This window comes from Mauremys mutica, chromosome 2, assembly GCF_020497125.1.
Source record: "Mauremys mutica isolate MM-2020 ecotype Southern chromosome 2, ASM2049712v1, whole genome shotgun sequence".
NCBI classification, from domain to species: domain Eukaryota; kingdom Metazoa; phylum Chordata; order Testudines; family Geoemydidae; genus Mauremys; species Mauremys mutica.
Genome location: NC_059073.1, coordinates 249,644,555 through 249,670,619, shown reverse-complemented (window position 1 = coordinate 249,670,619; position 26,065 = coordinate 249,644,555). Strand labels below are relative to the sequence as shown.

General features: G+C 39.7%; 1 protein-coding gene across 2 annotated transcripts in view; it reads left to right on the top strand.

The window, feature by feature from the left end:
- Positions 1-26,065, top strand: part of VPS50 (VPS50 subunit of EARP/GARPII complex) — a 160,002-nt gene that overhangs the window by 128,405 nt on the left and 5,532 nt on the right. The window contains exons 23-27 of one of the 2 annotated variants that reach the window (XM_045005923.1): positions 18,211-18,359; positions 18,824-18,920; positions 19,050-19,208; positions 21,775-21,896; positions 25,148-25,337. In XM_045005923.1, the coding sequence (XP_044861858.1) occupies positions 18,211-18,359; positions 18,824-18,920; positions 19,050-19,208; positions 21,775-21,896; positions 25,148-25,337 (717 nt within the window). Of the gene's footprint in view, positions 1-408; positions 617-18,210; positions 18,360-18,823; positions 18,921-19,049; positions 19,209-21,774; positions 21,897-25,147; positions 25,338-26,065 lie in introns of those variants that run through there. The other variant, XM_045005924.1, reaches the window with a different exon arrangement.

Below are 26,065 nucleotides of genomic sequence, written 5' to 3'. Positions count from 1 at the left end.
CCCAAAAAAACCTGGGGACACTTTGTTCTAGAAAACAAAATGTTTCATCATGAAATAATGTAAAAGTAATAAAATAGTAAAATAACAAAGTTTCCATTTGAAAGTTTTATCAATGTCAAAATTTCATTTGGAAATTTTTGTTTTCACTGGAAATTATCAGAATCAATACGATTTTGTGGAAAATTTCAGTGTAGTTGAAACAGCATTTTCTGATTTGAAAACTTAAGCACAGACAGATTCTCAAAAGCGCCTCAGGGATTTAGGAGCACAATCCCCAATGATTTCAGGCACTCTTGAAACTCCCCCTTATTGTCATACTTTGTTGTCTAATATCAATTTGATAAGATTTATTTCTTGTAATACTTGCTTTGAATGTATCTTTATTTTTTCCTTATTTGTACTGTATAGGGCCCAGGCTCAAGAGATGCTGTGTGAGTCCTGTCAGAGAACTTCACTTGGTATTGAGGGCACTTAGCAATTTAAAGGATTATGCTTACTTGCTCTTTTGGTGCTGCGTTTTCCCTGTTTGATTTAACTAAAGGAGGTATTTTGAATTGTATTATAAATGTACCCAGTGTAGTTGTAGCCATTTCAATCCCAGGATATTATAGAGACAAAGTGGATGAAGTAATAAGACATTATTGATAGTTTTTTGGGGTTTTTTTCCCCAAAAGAGCTACATCTTTCTAATGACAGCACTAGAAATATTAGTACAGCATGATCTGAAATGAAAAAGTTATTTTGATATTTAAATGATATAAATAGGTTTAGTAAAACTCCAACACAATCTACAGCTTAGCAACCCTATTTGTACGTACTTCACTTGCAGAAGCTAATGTGAAAGAGGTTGCCAGGAGCTCAGATAGTGATTGGGTAATAAATTGTCTTACCTACTTGCCGTCTTTGTCTTAAGAAAATATTTGCAGACAGACAGATACAGTCAATTGAAGTATATGTTTTTAAGTGGCTGAGAGTGCAATTACATTCTGAAGAATAAAATAACTTTACTTTCTCAGTATTTTGGTTGACCGGCTTGGTGTCGGTCTCTGGGATCTTTGGACTCTTTCATATTTAACATGTCCTACTAAATCTTGGACAGTGTATACAAAGCTTCTATAGCTCCACCCTAAAGGATAACATTAGTGCATATCTCTATTATGCAGTGTGGTGGAGAGCAATCATAGTCCTTTACATTTATGAATTACAGGGAGTCCTTGGACTTATGACACATAACGCAATTCTGAGGAACGAATTAAGTCGAAATGGCTTTTCCCATAGGAATCAATGGTATAAAGGGGGAATTGGTTTCTGAACCAAGGCTTGATACACTGTTTTCACCGCAATAACCCAGTTTTTTGTACTAAATGAATTATAGATTACTAATGTAGCAACATGAAGTATTTATTTGATAAACAGCATTCAAATAAACATATAAAATCACATATGCTTTGACTCTCTTAATGACGTCCATTTTTGTTTCAATAGTAGGTGTTCTGCGTTTCTTAGAAAAAGAAACATCACCTACACTGGTTTTACGCTTTTCTGCCATTTAAATCTTTTTTTTTTTTTAGAATTTTTAGAACCACAAAGAACAGCAACTGAGCCTCTTAAGTCAGGCTGGGCAGATGGCTGCTCAGAATGCCGGCAACATACTATGCAGTATTGGGCTTGCTTTTTACAGAGTTGCTTGTAAATAACTTTGTGGTCGCGTTATAATGGAAGGGGGTCCCTTGCAGTTCCTTGTCTGATTGACTTCCATGGCCAGGGTAGCCAGTTGCCAGGTAGCCTTGCTGCTTGTTTTTGATTGGCTCCTGGCCCTGGGCTCAGCCAATCAACGCTTGAACAGCGAAATCAGTGATTGGCTGAGGCTCAGCATGTGATGTGTGCTGTTCTCCCTGCCAGCTTTCATCATAAGGGCGAAATAAGCATCGTACCGGCAAAACAGGCAGTCAATTGAAAAGCATCGTAAGTGGTGGGTCGGATGTAAGTCCAATGACTCCCTGTACATGCTTACTTAAGAACACTGGATTTTAATTTATATCTGTTGTGAGAAACACTTCATCAGATGCTCAACTTTCCATGCTTCAGATGTGCGTGACACAGGCTCAAATTACCACAAATAGTAAAAATGATAGAGGAAAAGGCTTAAGGTGTAGCATTCATTTTTTGTATGTGTTGAAGTTTTCCATAACTTCATTTTCAAGAGTCACTATATCTGATCTCATTACTTAAAGTAAACCAGTGAAATAAAGCTAGGCTTGTTATGGGATCATTATAAAACTGAGTCTAAAATAATTGAAATCTTATAATGAAGTGCAGTCAAGAAGCATGTATTATAGCATTTGGTACAGGGTTAAATGTGGCACTGTCAAAAGCACCATGTCAAGTTTTTTATTTCAGATGTCAGTTGAATCAAATGTTATAAGGTAATGGTCTCTTGCTGCCTGCAATGAGTATGTTAAAAAGTAATTTACTACTGCACCCCTTAGGAAAACATTTAGAATGTTTACCACAGTCTTGTATTTCTGCTGTTGTGACGATTAGCTGCCTTTTGCTGATTATACCATTTTCAGGCACCGAGTAGCAGATCTTCTGGACTGCCAGACTTCCAAACCAAGAACTCTGTATGTTACTGCTAAACTCTATTCAAGATATAATCATACATCAAACCTTTCACCAGTGTTAAAGGCTTGGAATTGGATTAGTATTCTGTTTTATATTTTAAATTAATTTGTTTCCAATTTTTAGTTAGCAGTCACTTTATTTCTCACTAATCTTGCCTTCCTGAGTAGAATGAGGGCACTTAGAACGTGGGAATGCTATACACAACTCAGTACACACAAATAAAACTCTGACTAATGCAAGGAGAATCAGTAATTAGCTTATTATAGTAGAATCTTACTGCAGATTAGTTTGACTTTATAAGTATCCTTCAAGACTGTAGGAGTACATGATCAGCAATTTTTCCTGAACCTTGGAACTGAAGAACCACGACAATCAAGATAACACTTGAGTACGCTGTTACTTTTTTCCTACAAATTTCTTTCGGACAAATTATGTCTTATGTAACTCCTTGTCTTTATATCTAATTAACCTTTGCAAATATGTAGACCAGTGGTGGGCAACCTGTGGGAATGGCGAACCATGGCCACCGGGAGCTGCGGGGGGCCGTTCCTCCAGATGGTCAACGTCTGCAAAATGTCTCGCGGCCCGCAATCAGATTGCCTTGATGGGCTGCAGGTTGCCCACCACTGGTGTAGATTAATAAAATTAATAATACATTTAACCCTTTAGAAGTAGCTTTGTATGGATTGCATTTCTTCATATTTGTCAGCAGAAAAGGCTGGTACAGCTGTGGTGCTAAAGGGAGCACTGAATGGAAAGAAATGGAAAAAATCCTGAGTTTTAAAGCAATTTAATGGTTTCTTGAAGGCACTGGCTTGACAAAAAAAAGTCCACAAAACCAACGCCCCAGTCATTGACTGTGTGAGAACTTCATCCCATCCCATCATCTATTGGTTCCCAAATCCTTAGGTGGAGAAGACTTGGGGAATGAGTGTATAGCTTAGTCTTCATATACATTCAGTTCTCAGGCCATGCAGCCCACAACAAGGGTGTAATTTTGTAGTAGTAGAGATAAGAATATCAGTCCAGGGATGCCATCAAGTCATCTCATGTAAGTACCCAACATCCTGTCAGTTGTGACTTATGTTTACTGATGATCTAGAGAGGAAACTTCCAGTTCCCTACCTCATCCAATACCCAAACAGCTTCTTTATGATCTGCACAGTTTAATCAACCAGTTTAATCAACAGTGGCTTCGTTGTTGCCTAAATATTGTTGATGCTAGTATTGTGCTTGCAAATGACTTTTAAGATTGAGCTGTTTGAGGAAACTATATATAACAAGTATCAGAGGGGTAGCCGTGTTAGTCTGGATCTGTAAAAGCAGCAAAGAATCCTGTGGCACCTTATAGACTAACAGACTTTTGCAGCATGAGCTTTCGTGGGTGAATACCCACGTCTTCGGATGCAAGTGCACTTGCATCCGAAGAAGTGGGTATTCACCCACGAAAGCTCATGCTGCAAAACGTCTGTTAGTCTATAAGGTGCCACAGGATTCTTTGCTGCTTATATATAACAAAATACTTATAGTTCATTACAGACCTATTCATGTACATCAGATATTTTAAGAATTAATATTGTTTGATCTGTATTTTCTGTAAATCAGAACAGTCCGCAGTACCCATTAGAAAGAAGGATCTAACACATTTGAATACAGTTTGTAGAATGGCAGACTGAAGAGTAATCTTGGGAAATCATTGTTGGATGGAAATGTAATTTTAACACATTCTTCTTTTGCTGTGGATATTTTCTCACAACAATATAGATCTTTTAGCAATAACAGTAGGTCAGAATCTATGAAGTACCATAAGTCTTCTCAATTATATTATAGTACATGCAACACTTATTTTTGTTACCTCATTCTCCCACCTACCCTCGTCCTGTTTGGCCTGCCTGTAGTATATTGTCTGACACATTGATGGTTAAGTCTCGGGGCAGTGACTTTCTTCTTTGTTACTTGTCTGTACAGTGCCCACCACAGAATGGCCCTGATCATTGTTTGGGCTTCTTAGTTGCCGCTGTAATAAAAATAATAGTAATACTGAGAGCCGCTCCATACAGTTGTGTGATCTGATTACCTGCAGGTAGTTACAAGGCTGAGGAGACTTGATCATGATTTACAGAAGGTGTTGTAACCTAAACTGGACAGCGATTTGCTCCCTTCTGAATTTTTTTTCTTTATTTTATGCACAGTCAAGACTTCCATTTTAACAGTTTAATTTTAATTTGTAGCGCTAAGCCCCTCAGAATGGTGGCTGCTAGCCACGTTGTACAGATGTTTTTATCTTCTAAAAGGTAATCTTTGCAAGCTTCACAATTCCTACAAGATAGTATTATGCTTCATCAGAAAAGAACCTTTCTTTATTTTAGATGTTATACGGTTTTCTCTGAAAAACTAAAGAGCATAGAAACTACTGGCATTTAATGTATGGAATGAATGGCTTGTAGAGGAAGTGAACCTTGTATAGGGTTACCATGTTTCAGGTTCCCCAAAAGAGAAAAATGCTGGGGAGGGAGAGCTGGAAGGAGGGGTATAGTGGGGAGGTGCTGTAGGGGTGAGTGTGTATTGGGAGGTATTTGAGAGTGCTGGGGGTGCTTGAGAGATGTGTATATTGAGGGGTATTTGGGGTGGTGCTGCAGGGATACATGTATTGGGAGTGAGTATTTGGAGGGTACTGGAGGGGTGTATGTACTGGAAGGGGTTTTGGGGGAGTGCACAGGAGGGGGTACCTGGGGCCTCACTCTTGATATGGGGGGGCAGTGTTGATCCATGTCATGGTGGCGGGTGGCTGGCGCAGACCTGGGACGTAGCAACAGTCATCAGTCACCTGCCTCCCTGTGGGGCTGTCTACCTCCCCAGGGCTAGGAGCCTGGGTGGGTGGGATCTGTCAGCTGTGAGGGACCAATCAGATGCAGATGTAGGGGAGGGACCATCAGGAAGTGAACCAATCAGGGCTCTTTCTGAGCTGCAACGTCTGCTCCTCAAAAAAATCCGGACATTGCCTCTTATTTGAAAAATCTGTCCAGACAGAGGGCAGAGGGTCAAAATAGAGGCAATGTCTCGGAAAACCCAGACATTTGGTAACCCTAACCCCGTATACAAAAGGAAGATTTAGCATTAGCTTTGTATATGTGATAAGTCTCATAACTATTCTGCTGCTTCAGTTTGTTCATTTAGATCTAACACAAAATATTTTCTTTGAATGACTAGATGGCCTAGGGAATTGGAATAGGATACTGAGCCTTTCCATTCTAACTTGTTAATTTGAATAAATTCATTGGTCATCAGCTGATTGTCTCAATTTGGGCTCTAAATGATCAAAAACTGAAACACCTGATTTTTAGACTCTGGTTACCATGCACAAAAATTCTAAGCTGGGTGCTCATATTAGAGTGCAGATGTCTGTGCTCACAAAGGCTGTGGCTACACTTAGCACTTCAAAGCGCTGCCGCGGCAGCGCTTTGAAGCGCTAAGTGTAGTCAAAGCGCCAGCGCTGGGAGAGAGCTCTCCCAGCGCTGTCCATACTCCACCTCCCTGTGGGGAATAACGGACAGCGCTGGGAGCCGCACTCCCAGCGCTGGGGCTTTGACCACACTGGCGCTTTGCAGCGCCGCAATTTGCAGCGCTGGAGAGGGTGTGTTTTCACACCCTGCTGCAGCGCTGCAAATTTGTAAGTGTAGCCAAGCCCAAAGTTTCACATGAACAAGTGGAAACCAGATAGTGGCCCCACTGAATATCAGTCTCTTGGTGCTAAAACTGCAGCAGCAAAATATGCATGAATAAAGCACAGGTCTGCAAAGCAGAATGGTTAATTATGTGTGCAAAGTGTTTGCATTCCCAAGTACTTTATAATTTTGTGTGTGCAATATGCATCTGCTTATTTTCAGAAAGACTTTAGGTGCTTAATTTTTTTAATATGTATCCCCTCATTTGCTGAGATATTTATGAACACTACCGAGATCTTTCACTTTATGCCAAGTGAGTTAATGTATAAAATTGCTAGTAACAAAAGTTTCTAAAGAGTATGTGTGTGTATCTAGATATCTTTCTCTCAAAATAAAAATTGATACTCTGGATATAATTTGATTTAGGTTTTGACAGAATTTCACAGATATTTACTAGGACATTTAATCTGATCAACAATATAGTAAATACCAAGAGCCCAATTCTGCTTCCAGACACAGGGGTCAGTTCCTGCCAAAGTCAATGGGAGTGACCCATCTATATAAACACAGTTATGCTTCAGAGTATTATCAATGATAAATAAGTTGTAGAGGTGTTAATATCATGCTCTCTGGGAGAAAAAAATGATCTGCAATAATGCTGTTTAAAATATGAATTGAAGTATCTGCTGTTTAAATGTAGGTTAGTGGTGGTGGTTTAAATTGGTAAATTTTAAGCTATTTTGTTAGAAGCATGCTTCAGGGGTTCTCACAACAAATTTTTGGGTGGCCTCAGAGTGTGGCCACCAAGTCTTACTGGTGGGTCCTCTGATTTTTTCCTAGTTTGGTATATGCCCCTGGTTGATAGTTTGCCATATATTTAGGAAGGATACAGAGAATGGCTAAAAATTTGTTGTCCTGCCAGTGAAAGTCTTTCACTATTCAGAATGGGAAATGTGCCTTTATTATTGTTCCCATTTAATATTTAACTCCATTAGGTGATGAAAAATTCATGCCTGGCCTGCTGCCAATCAACATTGCCACGTCTTCATTGGGTTGAATGTCAACAGGCTGCCTGAGCATGCACAGTGGAATCAGCTACTGTCTAAAGTTGGCAGTTTCGTACCTATGGGATTTGGAGGTCCAGTTCCCATTAATTTTAATGGAAATCTCGTGCCCAAATCCCTAGGGAGTTTTCAAAATCTCATCTCTGGGATTATTTTTATATTGCAACTCTGCTTTAATTTAGTAACATTCAGCTGTCCTTTTTATCTTTCATCTTGCTTTGAAGCGTGGAGATTTATGAATGAACCTGTGTACTTCAGAGGGAAATGATGCTTTGAAATCAAAATTTCAACAGAATTAATGGTGTATAATTGCATGTAGGATATTTAAACAAGATAAATACCCCTTGACATTTAGGGAGCCTGGATAAGATGTATTTGAGAGCATGACAAAGTCATATCTCATTAAAAAGATAAAATAAAATACAGTACTTGAAATGTTTTTGCAAAAACATTAAATAGAAAAACAAAGTGTTTTAATAGTCATTTTATGTAACTACTGTGTCAAAGCGTACATCGACATAACAAAGCTCTCAGCTAAAGATTGTTAAATTAAGGACACCGTAAGGTACAGTACGTGCCTAATGTCAATTTCTGAACATTTTGCCATGTTTTTAAAAAGAGTAGAGGAGAAGAGACTCAAAATCGGATTCCTAATTTTCATTGGTGTAAGTAAGAAGAGACTGTGGCTTTTTGTATTTTTCTCTAGGTACTTTCTGGCACTTGCTGTTATAACCTGCTAATAGTTATGGCCCCAGTCCTGTAAACACTTATTCGTATGCTTAACTTTAAGCATATGAAGCACTCCATTGACTTCAATGGGACAGTTCGCATACCAAAATTAAAAGTGCATACATGCTTGCAGGATCAGGAAGTAAGATGTATATGTGCATCTCCTGGTATGTTAGGTGATCTCCTTGATTTGCTGGCATTCTAGCAATTCCTCCTGTGTATGGTGCAGATCTAGGGCTGGGGAGAGATTGAAGTAGATTTCATTTATAGGAAAGAGTGACAAGGGAGTGGTTAGAAAGGAACAGATCATAACATTTGATGTGTACATTAATCCTGTAATGTGGGATGTTTCTTGGCAGAGCAGTTCAGATTATTTCCCTTAAAACCTAATGTCTGAAATTATTAATTTGTATTCCCATAGTGCCTAGAAGCCCTAGTAATTGACCAGGGCCTCATTGTGGTAGGCACTGCACAACACAGAACTAGAATACCGTCCCTCTGCAGAGTTTACAATGCTAAGTATTACACTTGTTAGGGCAGGCATCATGTAATTTTCATCTGCATTGTGAAGCAGCTAGGAAGCTTTTAGATAGTGTAGAATAATTAACACAACTACATGTGAACGACTCTTAACCTAGTGAAAAATTCAAATGACGCATTTGACACAGGAAAAGATAACATTTGGTATAATCCTAATTTTAAAATCAGCATAAAAATAGTTAATTAGGAAAAGTCTTATGTTGGCTGTTCAGATAATATATTCCTAATTTATCCCTGTGGCACTTGTTTCAGATTAAACAGTAGCCACATTTGATTTGAATGTTAATGGAATAAAATTTAATTCTATCCCTACAGCTTCATTTGCTTGAGTTACTAATTTTCTCAGTTTAAATGAATAAAATGGCTTCTTGTTTATATGCTTTGATTAGCAAACATGATATAAACAGATATGCATTTGGGATCATCAAAGGAACTAATCATTTTTCTGTGCAAGAAAGTAGGAAGATAACATTGTTTAGACTGGTGGTCTGGAAGTTGGAATCTGACAAGATTAGCATGACTTTTATTTGTCTGTAACTCATATTTGTATAAACTATTAGTTGAAATTATAACATACATAGTAGAATCTCAGAGTTATGAATACCAGTGTCATCTGGCCAGTCAGCCACACACCTCATTTGGAACCAGAAGTACACAATCAGGCAGCAGCAGAGACACCCCACCACCACCCTCAAAGAAGGCAAATACAGTACCGTAGTGTGTTAAACATAAACAACTAAAAAATAAAGGGAAAGCAGCATATTTTCTGCATAGTAAAGTTTCAAAGCTGTGTATTAAGTCAATGCTCAGTTGTAAACTTTTGAAAGAACTGTAATGTTTTGTTCAGAGTTACGAACAACCTCTGTTCCTGAAGTGTTTGTAACTCTGAGGTTACAGTAGAACCTCTGTACTGTAATTCTACTGTCTTGGCAAGGGCCTGAGTTAATGTTCAATATGGAAGGTGATAGGCAGTGGGAGCATATTGCTAGTATTTAAAAATAAGCTAAAATACTGTTAGATCAAGTGTGTTGTTCATGAGTCTGGCATAGAAAATTGAATCCAGGAAGGCTTCAAAGGTACTTGAGGGGAATAGCATCTGTTCTATACTAAACCATGCTGATCATCATGTGCAATACTGCACATAAACCAGAGTTTGACTGTGGAACCCAAATTTGACTTTGTCGGGTCCAAATATATGATGCATCATTTTGAGGGGCTGTTCCCTTAGGAGTGGCACCTGTACCACTTACCATCGTCTATGCGCTTACATTCACACACTCTAACTCATGGGAAAAGGAGGCGAGAATAGAGTTATTTTAAATAGACTCTGATACTCCATGCTACTTTATTTTGTATAGCACTTGCATGCCAAGGTACAGACACCCTGGAATTACCTAAGATGTAACACTCAATCTTTATTACATTTCTCCTCACATTTTATGAGCTCGGATATTTGAAAGGAGCAAAAATAGTCAGTGCATACTTATAGGTTTTCTCTGTTCTTTCAGTCATCTTTGTGTAAATATTTGATGGTATGATGAAGCTCATCATGTTGGGCAATTTTCCAGAGAAGTAGAGTTTCTTTAAATTTTCAGATTTTTTAGTTGATCATTGATGTTACTTCTGAGGGTAGTGTAATGGTTTGGATCACAGATACCCCCTTGGGGCTGCCAATTGATGTGCCAAGACTGCGTCTGCCTCTGCTTTCCCTGCCAGCTTGGGACTCCAGAACCCTCAGAGGTGTTCCAGAAAGCTTCCTTTTACAGACTAGTCTCCTTCTAGTCTGGGTCCAGCAATCACTCACGCCCCCTGTAGTTAGTGTCCTTTGTTCCAGTTTCTTTCAGGTATCCTTGAGGGTGGAGAGCCAGCTGAAGACAAAATGGAGGAGTCTCCCAGGGGTTTAAATAGACTTTATCTTGTGAGTGGAGACCTCTCTCCTATGCAAAGTCCAGCTCCAAGATGATGTTTTGGAGTCACATGAGCAAGTCACATGTCCATGCATGACTCAGTTTTTACAGGCAGCAGCCATTGTTACATGCTACCCTGAACATCCTCAGGTAGACTTCTTATGTGGATTGGAGCCTTCCAGAATTCATTGTCTTTTAAGTGTTTCTTGATTGGGCACTTAATTTGCTCATTCTTTTCTCAAGAAGCTGACCAAATGCTTTACTAGGGCTACTTAGAAATCAAGCAAGTACACAGACAATATTCATAACTTTGAATAGAACAACACATGCATACAAATAGGATGAATAGATTCAGTAGATCATAACCTTTACAGAGATATGTTACATGGCATATGTAGCATAAAACATATTCCAGTTATGTCATATATATTACACACACACACACACACACACACACTCGTAAGCATATTTCCATAAAGCCTTATGGGGTGCACCGTCACAGGTAGAACAGATATTTTTGTCAGGAAACATTGCAAGGAACCTGTATGTATGTATTTAAGTATTCTCTGAAAGATGGTGTGAATTGGGAAGGAGGAAGGCAGGGGATTTGAAATTGATGTTTCGCTGTAGTTAAATGGTAACATTGGGTGAAAGTGTATTTTTAAAGAATTGAATTGTTTGTGCCTAGAGGATTGAATAGGCATGTTTTTCATTAATTTGTACTGAAGATATGGTAGGGATCTCTTGGCATAGATAATCAAGATCCCTCCCTCAAAGTTTACAACAGTAGTGCCAAAATTCCTCGCCAGGTGTGGTATTTATCTAACCTACATGACAAATGTATATTCCATAGAATGCAAGCATTGTTTATTTTTGTTTTGTTTTACTTTCTAGCCCTTATAGTTGCAAAGTGTTTGCATTCAGAAAGTTAAGAGTGTAATTCAAAGAAATAGCTACATTTTCAAATAATGTGCCGTTGCAGTTAATTTTTGTTAGCCATTCTCACCCTTCCTGAAAGACTGGCTACTACTATTGACCATGCTCCTTCCTTTAAAAATCTTATGTTCCCTCAGCTTTCATGATTTTGTCTTTTACTAGTTCTCCTGACTAGCTGTATCTTCAGTTTTTTGCTTGGTGCATGGTCTTCATCTCATCTCTAACTTTCAGCAGGGATCCCACCTGGCTCCATCTTTTGTCCCTTCTTTTCTCCCTCTACATCCTATCATCAGGTGATCTGTTATCTTTACACTTATTATTTATAGGCCTGGGCTCCTTCTGTCACAATCTGCGACTCTGCTTGTGTTTCTGACATCATCTGGGTATCCTGGCATCAACTTAAATTAAGCCTGGCCAAAACGGAGCTCTTAATCTCTCTCCTACCCTTCAATCACCTTGGACAACACCACCATCCTCCCAGTCATTCAGGCACATAATCTTGGGCATAGTCTACACTAGGAAATTAGGTCAGTATAACTGCATCACCCAGGGGTGTGAAAAATCTATGCCCCCGAGAGACACAGTTAAACGGACTTACCCCCTGAGTACTATGTTCAGTCACAAATTTAATTAATGCATTATTTTTTTAACGAGCATCGTTAGCATAGAAGCATGTCCTTTGGAATGGTGGCCGAAGCATGAAGGGACATACAAATTTTTAGCATATCTGCATGTAAATATTTTGCAATGCCAGCTACAAAACTGCCATGCAAATGCCTGTTTTCACTTTCTGGTGACACTGTAAATAAGAAGAGGGCAGCATTATCTCCTGTAAATGTAAAACTTGTTTGTGTGACATTCTATACCTTGGGGGAGTGTCCTGGAACCCCTATAGTCCTCATTTTTATATATTTGTGATCATGCATATAAAGCATGCCTTGTAAGGTATCAGGGGAAAGGTTATGATGTGCTGAAAGTCATTTCTCTATCCATATATGTATATCATTAACGCATATGAAGTTATGAGAATTGTGTTGGATGTCTGTCGCTAAAACATGCTGTAAGTTGGGGAATCACCAGATAGTAGCTCCTCAGAGGCAACAGCAAGGAAAGTAACCAACACCTGGGCAGGTTTTCAAACAACCCATCAATAGCCATTGCCCAGCAAGGGAGCTACAATTCAATAACTTACCTGCATGAGGCCACACCAAGGGAATTGCTCAACCTTGCCTAGACTCACTAATGCCCACCAGACATGCCTGGACTTGTTTGTTCCCCAAGCATGTGGGACCGAGGGTATAAAACAGAACAGAGCAGGCCCATGCTTCGCCTTTTCTCCTGCCCCCACCTACACTGCAAGCAAATAAGACCCTGAGAAGAAAACAAGACTCCAACAGAGGAGATTGGCCCAAGTTTAATGAACAAACCTGTATATTAAGGACTACAATATTCTTTGGGGAAAGAAAAACTGGTTAAACTAGATGTCGCTCAGTCTAATGGGGTTGAGAGTTTAGACTGCATGCTTATATTTCATTTCTTTTGGTAACTAACTCTGACCTTTTGCTTATCACTAAAAATTTCTTTTATAGTCAAATTTGTTTAATTGTTTATCTTTATCAGTGAGTTTGTATGAAGTGTGGGGCAAATGTGCTCAGGTTTGGCAAAGTCTGTGTATGTCAACTTTCAATTGATGAAGTGGTGAACCAGTTAATAAATGTGTACTGCCCATCTTCAGCGGTGCAAGACTGTATATTCCTGAGGTATAGTGCTGGGGGGATTTCATTCTGGTCCCTTTCTCTGTTTGATTCATGAGTGTCGTTGGGAGCATTCATGCAATCTAGCTGGGTGTGTGGGTTCCACATGCTGTTGTGATCACAGAGAGGCTTGCCGCTGGTTATTAACAAGGCATTGTGAGAGACAGCCCAGGCTGGAGAGAGTTAAGGGAGCACAGTGGTCCACAGTCCCAGGCTACACCCCGGGGGGAATCCTGTCACAGTTTGTCTTAGTGATTGGCTGAACCAGAAGTAGGACTGAGTAGACTTGTAGGCTCTGAAGTTTTACATTGTTTTGTTTTTGAGTACAGTTATGTAACAAAAAAAAATCTACGTTTGTAAATTGCACTTTCATGACAACAGGATTGCACTACAGTACTTGTATGAGGTAAATTTAAAATGTTTTGTTCATTTTTACAGTGCAAATATTTGTAATAAAATATACACTTTGATTTCAATTACAACACAATACAGTATATATGAAAATGTAGAAAAACATTCAAAATATTTAATCAATTTCAATTGGTATTCTATTGTTTAACAGTGCAATTAAAACTGCAATTAATCGCAATTAATTTTTTGAGTTAATCATGAGAGTTAACTCTGACTAATCAACAGCCCTACTTTATATATGTGAAAAGCTCCCAGAAAAAAATTTATACAGCCAGTACCTTATCCTCTTTCAGATCCCTCTTCTAGTCAGTCTGCCTGATGCCTACAGAATCATTCCTTTTCCTTACACATTTACTCTTGTAGCTCCCCAATCCTTGCTATTCCTCTTCACTCTTTCTAACCCCAGTAAAAAGAAAATAAAACTGTGGCAACTATCTGTGTTTGCTTGTGTCACAATTTCTGAGGTAATTGCACCTCTGACTCCTTCATGGTTTCTTGGAGGGCACCCTGCTTAGGTCTCAAGCCTCTAGCTGTCACCTTTCTCGTGGTGCAGTCCCATCACTCTCTGCCTCTAGACCAGGTATTTAGGCCGAGATCACCTTAGCAGGTCTGATTTTAGGTCAGCACCTGTAATTCTGCTCTCCCGAGGGCTATGACAGGGTTAGCTAGTGATGAGCCAGCCTTCATGAAGCAAAGTATTATTTATTCAGGACAAAAGCATTACAAAGAAAAACTATTTTAAATAAAATAAAGCACTTACATGGAGGTTTTAGCTTACCAGTCAGTCGCCCATCTTCCACATGAAAAGCCTTAAAAGAGCAAAGTACTGCAGGGCCTCTCTCTCTTGGTCACAGTGACAAGTAGTTCTTGGATAAAGTGAGAGTGATCTCTCTCTCTCTCTCTCTCTCTCTGCTTCAGGGTAATCTCTTTATACGGTTCGCGATTCTTTGTTAGCTCTCTTTAACCAGTTTATCAAATTAGTACACGTCTACCTCGATATAACGCGACCCGATATAACATGAATTTGGCTATAACGCAGTAAAGCAGTGCTCCAGGGGGGCAGGGCTGCGCACTTTGGTTTTACCTATAACGCAGTAAGATTTTTGGGCTCCTGAGGACAGCGTTATATCGAGGCAGAGGTGTATATGTAATTTTCGCGGTGGAGGTGAGGCTTCTTCAATCTTATCTGCTTACAGATTTCTATTAATTACCCTGGAGTGACTTTAATTCCCACTGGAAACTCTACTATGGAGCTAAAATACAAACCCCATACAGATACATATAACACAGGGGATCTCAGACTTTTGTACCGGGGACCTCTTTCACACAGCAAACTTCTGAGCGCAACCCCCCACCCCCGTTAAACATTAAGGACACTTTTTAATATATTTAACACCATTATAAATGCTGGAGGGAAAGCGGGGTTTGGGGTGGAGGCTGACAGCTCACGACCCCCCATGTAATAACCTCGTGACCCCCTGATGGGTCCCGACCTCCAGTTTGAGAACCCCGATATAACATTTATAAAATTGATATAATAGCCTCAAAGATATTCTATGTATCTGCAATATGTCACAACTTGTGTGTTGTATCCCTATCCCTAACCCTTTGTCTCTGCTGGTGTCTTTTAGACTGTAAAACTTTTGGGTGGGGACAGTATACCCTTGTAGCTTTTGGGTGCTACCAAAATAAAAATGTTTAATAATCAATGTTGTCACATTGGCATTGGTTACTTATGTAACTGGAAAAATAAGGTACAGCTGCCCTGTACTGTGACACAAATGTTTCTGGTGGGCCTGATCTTGCTTTTGAAGACAAGCTTTTAACCAGTGCATTTTCATAGTGCTCTTGCTGTGAACTGCTGCTTTGGAACTTGTATTATTTGTTCTAATTTGTAAGGTGTAATATAGCTTCCCCCCTCACCCAAAAAAAAAAGGCATGCCAGCACCACGGGAGGAGAAATACTATCCTTAGGACTATACCTGCAACTATACTTCTTTGAAGAATCTTCATCTTGAACCCAAATTTATTTCCACCCCACACAAACATGTTGTTGATACTTTTTATTGTAGTAATTGACCACAGAAATCATAGCTCAAGTAATAGGAAACTTTTATTAAAGGAATAAATCCCACATCGTTTCAAGCTCCTTTATTTTTTTGTTCATTTCTATCTCATTTTGGAGCATTGTCGCATTTTTAAAGACCTGTGTTAAGCATTAGCAGGGTGAGAATTATAGGTGTGAGGTTTGCCAATCACTTGAGAGGAGTTTCAGTTATGAACAGTGGTTCATTTTTAAACAATTTAAATAGCTGCTTGACTTAACACTTGCATAGTATTTATCAAGACAGATTCAGCAGAGCATAGTATACAGGAAACTATTAGCTTCAACTGCACTGTAGCATAGAAAGAAGTCCTGGCACAGATTGCCCTTGCTGATTTTTATGGTAGCTGCACCTTTGCTCATGCCCTGTAGGCTGGCTGATGCGTCTTTTACATTTGTACAATCCCTATTTGGGGAAGGGGGAGAATTTGCTTTGCGGGACAATGGGTGCCATCTGTATGTTCACGTGCATTGTATTTCACTCCTCATGAACACAGTAGTTACTAGTAGGGTTACTTTACCATTTTCTCTATGGCACTGAAGTCTGGATGGAAATTGGATTAGCTGTTCCTTGTTCTGGCTACAATAAATGTATGTATAAGTTAGTTAGCATTGTATGTCTGGTTTGAGTTCAGCCAGAGTCATGTTCAGGTTTCCACATGTTATAGTACGTTATGGGAATATGTAACTTTTGTAGGGTATATGTAAGTTTTGTGGGGTAACTTATTTATTCAGCAATTTGCATCAGGATGAAAGGGAGGGAATCTCAAAGAAGTGTGGAATACAGTGGATAACTGTGACCAAGAGACTTACTGGCAGAGACTCTCTCAAGTCTCCCTGGTGGTTCTAACCCCCTCATTAGAGGGTGAAGTCCAAGCTGCATGTCGCGGCCTGAGAGGGCTGAGAGAGATCTCTGTTTGGGTAGCCATGTTGACTTTGGGGTCTGTCAATCAGCATAAAGTGTGGCTCGTGGTTGGGCCAGTCAGCCACAGATGCCCCGTGCTACAAAGACCATATTCATCTCCTTTCTTTCTTTGTTTGCATTTTTTGTGTTTGATAAAATTGCAGCTTCTTGCGACATGATCTTTTGGGGATCCTCTAGCCAATGGATTAGGTTGAGGATGGTGCTCAGGTTTGAAGAATAGCAGGAATCCGGTTTAGATTTGATGGTGTTGAATTCTCATAAAACTTTGTGTCCAAATGGCAGAAATCTTGCAATATTGGGAAAACATGGAAATCTTATGAGATCAGCTAGTTCTGATGTGATTTTGCTCATCTTGGTTAATGTCAGAACTGAATCTCTCTGCTTTGGATACTTTTATTTGCACACCTAAAATTTTCCATTGTTTTCTAAAGGCTTGTCTACACAGGAACACTCAGGAAAATTAATCTGAATTAAGTTTCAAAGTAGATTAGTTAAACCACATTAAACCCCCATGTGGACACTCTGATTCAGAATTAAAGTGGTCTTCATTCAATCTAGTTTAATTTGCTTTGTGAATTAAGATAAAATGAATTAAGGCTACGAATCGACTTTGAAACTTAATTTGGATTAATTTTCTTGCGTGTCCCAGTGTGGACGTACCCTGAGTTTGCATTTAGATATCCGTGTAACTTGTTTGTCACAACCAGTTCCTTTCCTTGGCCTTTATGCATTTTTTTTCTGTCTTGAGTCATGTACCAGCTGAGCATTCTACTATGTAATGAGAAATTTGGTGAATAGTACTTCCACTCTTATATGAGCAAATTATTTTCCTCTGCTTTTCCACTTAAGTAATATGAAAGTGAGATTTCTGCAGGATGGGAATTCCTACAGAATAAGATCAGAGTTATTTTAAAAATATAATTTTCATTTGATTGTAAATTTTGTGACAGGTGAAAATCACAACCTAGAAGAGTGAAGTTTTTTATTAGCCACCAAACAGGGACAGCACAGGCAGCAGCAGTGTCAACTTCCCTACACTCTTCCTGCTCATGTGTCTAAAGTCAGATCCTCTCTAGCGGTGAGAAGCTGGTTCACTGTCTATGCAGTTAAGTCAGTGTGTATGGATAAACTGCCACATTTGGTGCAAACTGCATTAGTTTCTATGGCCTGCATATCAGTCCCCTAGGAACTGGACTGAGACAAGTCATTTCATCTGGGATACTAAATGTTCTGACGAAGTAGGTATTCACCCATGAAAGCTTATGCTCCAATACGTCTGTTAGTCTATGAGGTGCCACGGGACTCTTTGTTGCTTTTTACAGATCGAGACTAACACGGCTACCCCTCTGATGCTTAAATGTTCTAATGGTAACAACTTTGGTCACCATTGATCTGGACTGGATTTCACTTGCAACCTTGAATGGAGAGGCTTTATATTACCCATTCCCTGAGACAATCAGTTGCCAAATTTGATTCAACTCTAGTTTGATGCTGAAATTCCATATTTTACAATTGATTAGTTTTTTCAGTCTTTTAAATTTTTGTTTTAGGAGGTCTCTAATGATACCACGGGCACCCTCACAGCTGCTGAAGAGAGAAAGGAGAAAGTGCCAAGCCCACACCTCAGTCATCTGGTAGTTTTAACATCTGGCAATACTCTGTATGGTTTGGCAGAGAGAGTGGTAGCCACGGAATCCTTGTAAGTTATTTACTGTAAATCACCTTTTTTAAATCCATGAGGTGTTTAAATAATTATGGTCACTGTCTGTCTTTTTGAGAGGTCCATCTTAAAGTCATAAAACACAATAAATCGATTGCTCTTTTCAAATAAATTAGAAGTAAATCATCAATTGATGGATGTCAATACCTGAAAGAATCTAATATGATCTAAATCTTTCCATTGACTTCAGCTGGCCTTGGATTAGGCCCTTTATGTATGATCTACCATGATCCACATGGGAATGGAAAGAAGCAAAAGTATAAAATACTGAGTTAGGAGTTCCTGGCAGACTATTGACATAAAAATGGAAACAAAGTTTTAAAGCTTTCAAAGGCGCTTTTATGTCTAGACTGCTCCCAAGACCATTTGCTGCAAAGAAATGAAAAGTAGATGCCCATTAAATATTGTACTCAGATCACAATGAATTTTATGTGCTTTCTTAGGGTGTTTTTGGCTGAGCAGTTTGAGTTCCTTCAGTCGCATCTTGATGCTGTGATGCCTGCAGCCAAGAAGCCCTTTCTCCAGCAATTCTACTCTCAGGTCAGGATTTTGCCATTCACTGTTCATAATTTGTGCTATATTATGAGGGTGTTTGCATGATATTGTCATGCATTACTTTTTGTTAGCAAGAAGTTCTGTTACACCAAATTCTATCAACTTCTCTTTCAGACTGTGTCAACTGCCAGTGAACTACGCAAACCAATTTATTGGATTGTAGCTGCTAAAGCTATTGATTATGAACAGATGCTGCTCCTCATGGCTAATGTGAAGTGGGATGTGAAAGAGATCATGTCACAACATAATATCTATGTTGATGCTCTTTTAAAGGTGAATATTTTCCTGGAAACACCTAGTGTATTAGATATAACCCTACAAAAAGATACAATTATTACTGTAATTCCTATGGTAAAGCTGTCGTAGAGACAAGATTAGAGGAATACAATGTGGTGTTTTATTCTTGTTCGTTAGGATGGGGTGTACTTTCCGAATTCCTTTTTTGTCTTGCTACTGGCAAAATACAGTAAACTTCAGGGTACATTTAATACTTCATTGTTATGCATAGATTCAATGTGTCAAGTTTGTTAAAACTTGTTACCCATTAGCACTCTTTGAGTGAAAGAGATCATAGCTGAATAACTCTGCAGTTTTCATTGAAGCTAAAACTCTGAATGGCAGGTGGGAAGGCTAGGAGAAAGTAGTTGCATTGTTAAACATATCAGACATGGCCGGTGGATTCTTTTGAGGGGTTGTATCATCTGACATTTACCATAGATCCCATAGGGCAAACCAGTCCTGCAAGTTACCCTAAAAACATTATAAGCCCTTCTTGGGCCCTAGAGACAGGGCAAGAAAATGTACATATCAAATACTAATATAAAGATACAGGCTGGATTTTTAAAAAGAACCTGAGACAGTTAGGCATCCAGCTCCCACTGAAAGCTGATGAGAAATGGGCATCTTAATTGCCTAAGGCTCTTCATTACATATAAGCTAGTGCTCAGGAGGAATTCCTCCCACATACAGCACAGCATAATTTATACTTTGCTTTAAATATATAGTCACACCAACGATTTTTTAAATTATATGAAGGTCTTTAGAAAATAATTACAATGTTATTGGCAGAAACATTTCTCAGCTCGTTAAAGAGAGGTTGGAAGGCTTCCTTTTTATGCAGTGAATTCTAGTATATATTTTATAAAAATGTAGTCTCTACACATTGTAACAGACACCTCTTCACTTTTGTCCATTATATCCAGTCTCCATTTCTAAGGAAAAATATTGGAAAGAAGTGAGAATCTGCAAGTGAGAATGTATTATAGCAATGGAAGATGGTTGTAAATCTTTGCAGTTTGCCTTTGTTATGCTGTTTATTTTTTAACTGGGCCCTTTGAAGCAATTTTTCTACTTACGGTTCAGTAATGGAGTGGCTTCCGTGAAACACAGAACAGCGGATATATTTGAGCCTCAGGACAAGAACAAAGGCAATTTTATTCCATTGTGGTCTCTAGGCTATGTAACTAAAAATAGTTTACATACAGTAGTTTCTGGGTGACTATTTAGTTGGGAAGAGAACTCTTTGCTACCTATACTGGTTGTCATCTTGAGAGCACTGACATTGAGTGTCTGACATAAACAATGTGTTGCATGTAATAGCCAATAGATTTTGCAGAAGTCTCCACCCAGTTATTCATGTACTTCTAAGGGAAGTTGGTTTCTTCCCTCGTGTTTCACCAATATGGAGTAATAGGCATCTCCACCTTCATGATAGTAGATAGTTTGCCATTTAAGGCAAAGAAGTTTTGGTGCCTCAGTTTTTCTTGAGGAAATGCATTTAGCACTGTTGCCCTAGCCAAATACCAGTTTGGGGTATTTCAATCTCTCTACTGAAATTCCCTCTGTAGTTTTTTGTTCTTAATTTGTTTGTGTTTATATAAAAAAGTGCTAATTAACAGCCCCAGAACAAAGTCCTTTATTTAACTACAGAATAGTATGAGCAGCTGCAATGCAAGCTTTTCCCTGCCCTACCACATCGGATTGCTTCAAAGCTGATCTAGAAAGACTAACTCTGGGATGGGGGGATAGTTCACGGACAATGCTCATTTAACGTTAACAAAGTTGTCACTTAATACAAATGTTAGCAGACTTTTTTTAATGATGGAGACACTACCATGAGACCTACATGCTCATTTCACAAAAGTCGCCAAATAGCTATAGTTGCACATTAGTAACTACTATCAGTCACAGCTGAAATTGGCTGGACTGAATGAATTACCTGGGGCAGCAATTCATTGTATTTTCAGTTGGGTACAACGTTCTATACTTACCAACTTAACCTGTCACATAGTGTTGCCATGTGCTGTTATAGTTAGCATGGTCCCAGAGTTGGTTTCATTTCCGTGGTGGATGATGATAGTCCTGGATTGGTGTAAATTTTAAAGTAATTTGGAATTATCTGTCGTCAAAGGTTCCCTATGAATGGAAAACTATTAAACTTCCTTGATACTCTTGCAGAGTTAGATAACACAGGTAGTTGACTGGGAATAAATGGATCATCACTGGATTTTTTTTTCACTGGTTTTAGGTTCGATTTCATAATTTAGGGCCAAAATTTTTACATTTCAATATCTAAGATGAGGCAACTAAATCCACACTTAGATATCTAAAAAATAATACTGTAAATGATTCTTCAGTAGATAAGAAATTGGTATGCTCTCAATCTTACTCACTATTATGTTTATCACTGTAACTTGTTTACATTAAGCGCCTCTTGTTTTGCGCGCTCATACACCTTTTCTGGTTCATCTCTCTGCATCTTTTCCTCCTGGCTAGGTAAGTGTACAGTGTAATCATTCTTTTATGCCTATGGAATAATGTATTATTTTTATTTCACCAGGAATTTGAACAGTTTAACAGAAGGTTGAATGAGGTGTCTAAAAGAGTCCGTATTCCATTGCCAGTGTCAAATATTCTTTGGGAGCACTGTATACGACTAGCCAATAGAACTATTGTGGAAGGGTAAGTGGTCTACGAACACCTCTGTAAAGTTAGTCTTCAGTAAATATTTCTTTAATGGCAGGGTTTGTAAGGTGAGGGCCTTAGATTCCATAAAGCAGTGAACTCCACTTTGGTGGACTCTTGCACCTGATGTCAGTGAGGCTCTTTGCAGGCACAGGAGCCTGCCTACATGGAGTTCATTAAGGGATTGGTCCCTAAAATATGCTAACAGGTGTGGGGGTGTGCAGATACATGGCTATTACTGATAATTGACACTGTATAGTGCCCAAAAGTGTGGACATAAAATAAGACACATCCTTTTCTTAGATCGCTTGCAGTCTTTAGTGGACCATATGTCAACAAAGTAGTGAGGAGAAGAGATCAACACAGAATAGTATCTAATACAAATATATGATATAATGGTAGCCAGATTACCGTGCTTCTGTTTGATGATGCCCTTGCCAGGAAGGGCATGGAGACTTGCTAACATGGAGTTCCATCCTGAAAACCAGCCTAGCAATACCACTAAGATGCGAGGGAGCAGGAAGCTTCCTACCCATGCATCCACTATTGGTAGGGAGAGAGAGGGAAACAAGTGAGGGGCTCAGCCGTACTCCTCCCCTTTCCCCAACAGGGACTGTAAATGGAGGGCTCTGCCAATACTGGGGCCAGTTTGTACTCAGCACTGGGGACAGCAACACGTCTTTTGACATTTTGTTGTTTGTGTTCTTGTCCACTCGCCCATGGCTCTCACCACACCTCTCTTCTGCATCATGAGATCTGCCATACTCCTACTTCCGTCCTTCTTTCCTGCTGACTCTATCTTCCCTTTCTCATTACCCTCACCTGTTTACAGTTCCAACCACCTCTGCCCACTCCTTTTTCCCTTTGCAACTTGATCTTCCCTCTCCTGCCAGCATAAGCCTAGGTCCCCCATCTGCATCCTCCTCCTCTTCACCTCTGGAGACATCTACCCAAACCCTCCCCATACCTCTCTACCCACCCTCTCCACTTCCTACCCATAGTTACCACCACAACAGCTCTCCTCATGCCAACTGTCCTATCCTAACACCCATCCTCTTCAGTCCTCTCCTTCTCTTGCTATCTCTGGAACATCCACTCTAGCTCTAAAAAGATCACAGCCATCCATAACCCCTTTGTATTCTGCTCCCTCCATTTCTTGTCTCTTACAGACACCTGGATCCCTACATTTGATATTGCTTCTTCAGGTGCCATCTCTTACAGAGGGCCTTCCTTCTTTCTCACTCCTTACCTTGAATGAGACTGTGATGGGAATATTGGTCTTCACCATTCCCATTCCTGCTGCTTCCAATCCCTCCCTTCCTCCTCCCCCCATCTTACTTCTCTTTTGAACACCACTGCATCCACCTTTGTCTCTCCTCGACCCCAGCATGTTGCTGCCAGGCCTACACTAGTGCCCATCCAACTTCTCCCCATCAGTCGTCCCTTCTGATTTCAGCTCCTGATGCTCTCTTCTTCTCCTCGCAATCTTCTCTACTGATCCTCTGTGACTTCAGCTTCCATGTTAATGATCCATCTGACCCCTTGGCTGCACATCTCCTCACCCTCACCTCCTCATTTGGCCTGCAGCCCTGGTTTAACTCTTCCATTCACCAAAAAGCCATTCACTTGACTTGGTTGTCCCCTCTTTGACTATCACATGGTCTCTTTCAGCATCGCCCATCAGCCTCACCCTCATGCCCTCTCATTCAGTCTTTCCATGACTCCAGTCCCTCAGCACTGATGTCTCATCTGCTCTCCACCCTCTCCTTCCCTTTTCTATCAATATGACTTGATTCTCTCCATGCTTTCCTGTCCTCCACCTGTAACTCTTCTGTCCTCCTCTCCCATCACAAGGTCTTCGTTGCCAACCCCCAGTCCTGGATCATCCCCAGTATTCCTCCCTTCCTGCTCTCATGCTGCTGAGACTCTCTTGCAGAAATCCTGTGAAAGGCTGACTTCTTCCACTGCAAATTCATTCTCTCATCCTTCAGTTCTGCCATCTTCCTTGCTAAACAACTTTATTTCTCCAAATTAATTGAATCCCACACCTACAATCCCAGCTGCATTTTTACCACCTTTGATTCACTCCTCAAATTGTCCCTTCCTTCTGCCTCCACTTCTCTTTCTGCACAGGATCCCACTGATTTTTTCCAAGAGAAAATTGACAGAGTAATACATGACCTTCCCTTTCCTTCCTTTGCCCCTTCTGCTCCTACGATGCTCTCCTGCATACGTGACAGGGGAAAAGTAGAAGCTTCTTGTCTGTTCACATCCTCTAATACCCTCTACTTGCCCCAGTGACGCCATCCTCAACCCATCCCCTAATCTCCTTTACAGCCACTCTCATCCCGTCCCTTAGTCTTCTCCTTAACCTCTTAGTCTCCCCTGTCTCTTCCCCTCAGATTACAAACACACTGTAGTCTCGCCCATCTTGAATCCATTCATATTGATGCTGCAAAGACCATTTTCCTAGCCTGTCACTTTGACCATGTCATCTTTTCTTTGAATCCCTCCGCTAGTTGCCTCTTCCCTTCTCTATTGCATCAAACGTAAGCTGTTCATTTTCACTTTCAAGGCCTTTCATGACCTATCCCTACCCTATCTCTCATTCAATATAACAATGTTGACTCTCGCCTCTCATTGACCCACAGTGCCAGCCTCCATCACCCACTTGTCAAATTTTCAGACAAGCACTTTCGTGGTTTATCCCATGCTGCCCTTCAAGCTTGGGAGGCGCTCTCTGTAAATATCTCTGACGCTCCCACATTATCCTCCTCCAGATTTCTCCTTAAAACTTTTTTTGCCATGATGCCTTTTAAAAAACCAACCAGACCAAAAAAAACCCTTTGACAACAGTTAGGTTCTTCATGTGCTGTTACCACTGCCTGTCTTGCTGACCAGTGCTGTTTCATTGTTTCCTGGGACTCTCCTTTTTCTGTCTTTACCCACCTGTTGTCTCTTGTCTTATATTTAAATTCTTTGGGGCAGGGACTGTCTCTTTGTTCTATTTGTACAGCACATGGTCCATGTGTGGGGACTCCTAGGTGCAATGGTAATACAAATAATAAACAGTGAAAATAATTTTGCATCTGGAAGAGTGAGGGAGTGAACTCTTAGCCCTCAAGTCAGAACCATAATTATATGCAGCCTTATGGTTTTAAGGCTTAAGATACAAATGAATCCCACTTATCCCACAGATGTTGTTCACTTCCTTTTAGTCATTTCTCTTCACTTGTTACCCATTTTAGTTATGCCAATGTCAAGAAGTGTAGCAATGAAGGGCGTGCCCTGATGCAATTGGACTTCCAGCAGTTTTTAATGAAACTAGAAAAGCTAACAGACATTAGGCCTATTCCGGATAAGGAATTTGTGGAGACCTACATTAAAGCTTACTATCTGACTGAAAATGACATGGAGCGCTGGATCAAGGAGCACAGGGTAAGAGTTGAATTTTGATACTTTTTTTTAATCAAGACGATTTTTTTCATGGTGATGGTATCACATTAATAACAATACACTCAGTGCTTTAGTGTGTGTAATATGTACATGGCTACTGATTTTCCATTGCACACATGGATCACCAAACATGCTTCAATCATTTTTGTACCTAAGATGCCATAATTTTCCATTATAAGCCTTTAATACATATAAACACATATTCACAGATAGAAAGCGTGGAAGATCAATCCATATCTCGTAATGGTGTGTACCAAATAAATATCTAGCTTATTAAGTGAAGAGTTACTGTTATTCTGGTGCCATGTATAAAAGATTATCTGAGGGAGGAAAAAACCCATCTGTCTACTTTATCATCTTCCAAATCCTTCCTTATAACTAATTTGTGCTGGGATGTCTACAGAATCCTGCCATTGCACTGGTAACAGCCTGGCAGGTGGTGAGCTTCATTGTGCACACTGCTAGTCTATACAAATATGTGCTCACTCATAGTTAATTCATCCTCTGTTCTTCCTTCCCCTTCGATAGTTTCATCTCCCTCTTGCATCTTCTCATTATTTTAAGTAGGGCTGTCAAGCGATTAAAAAAAATTAATTGTGATTAGTCGCATTGTTAAACAATAATAGAATACCACTCATTTAAATATTTTGGATGCATTCTGCATTTTCAAATATATTGATTTCAATTACAACACAAAATACAAAGTGTAC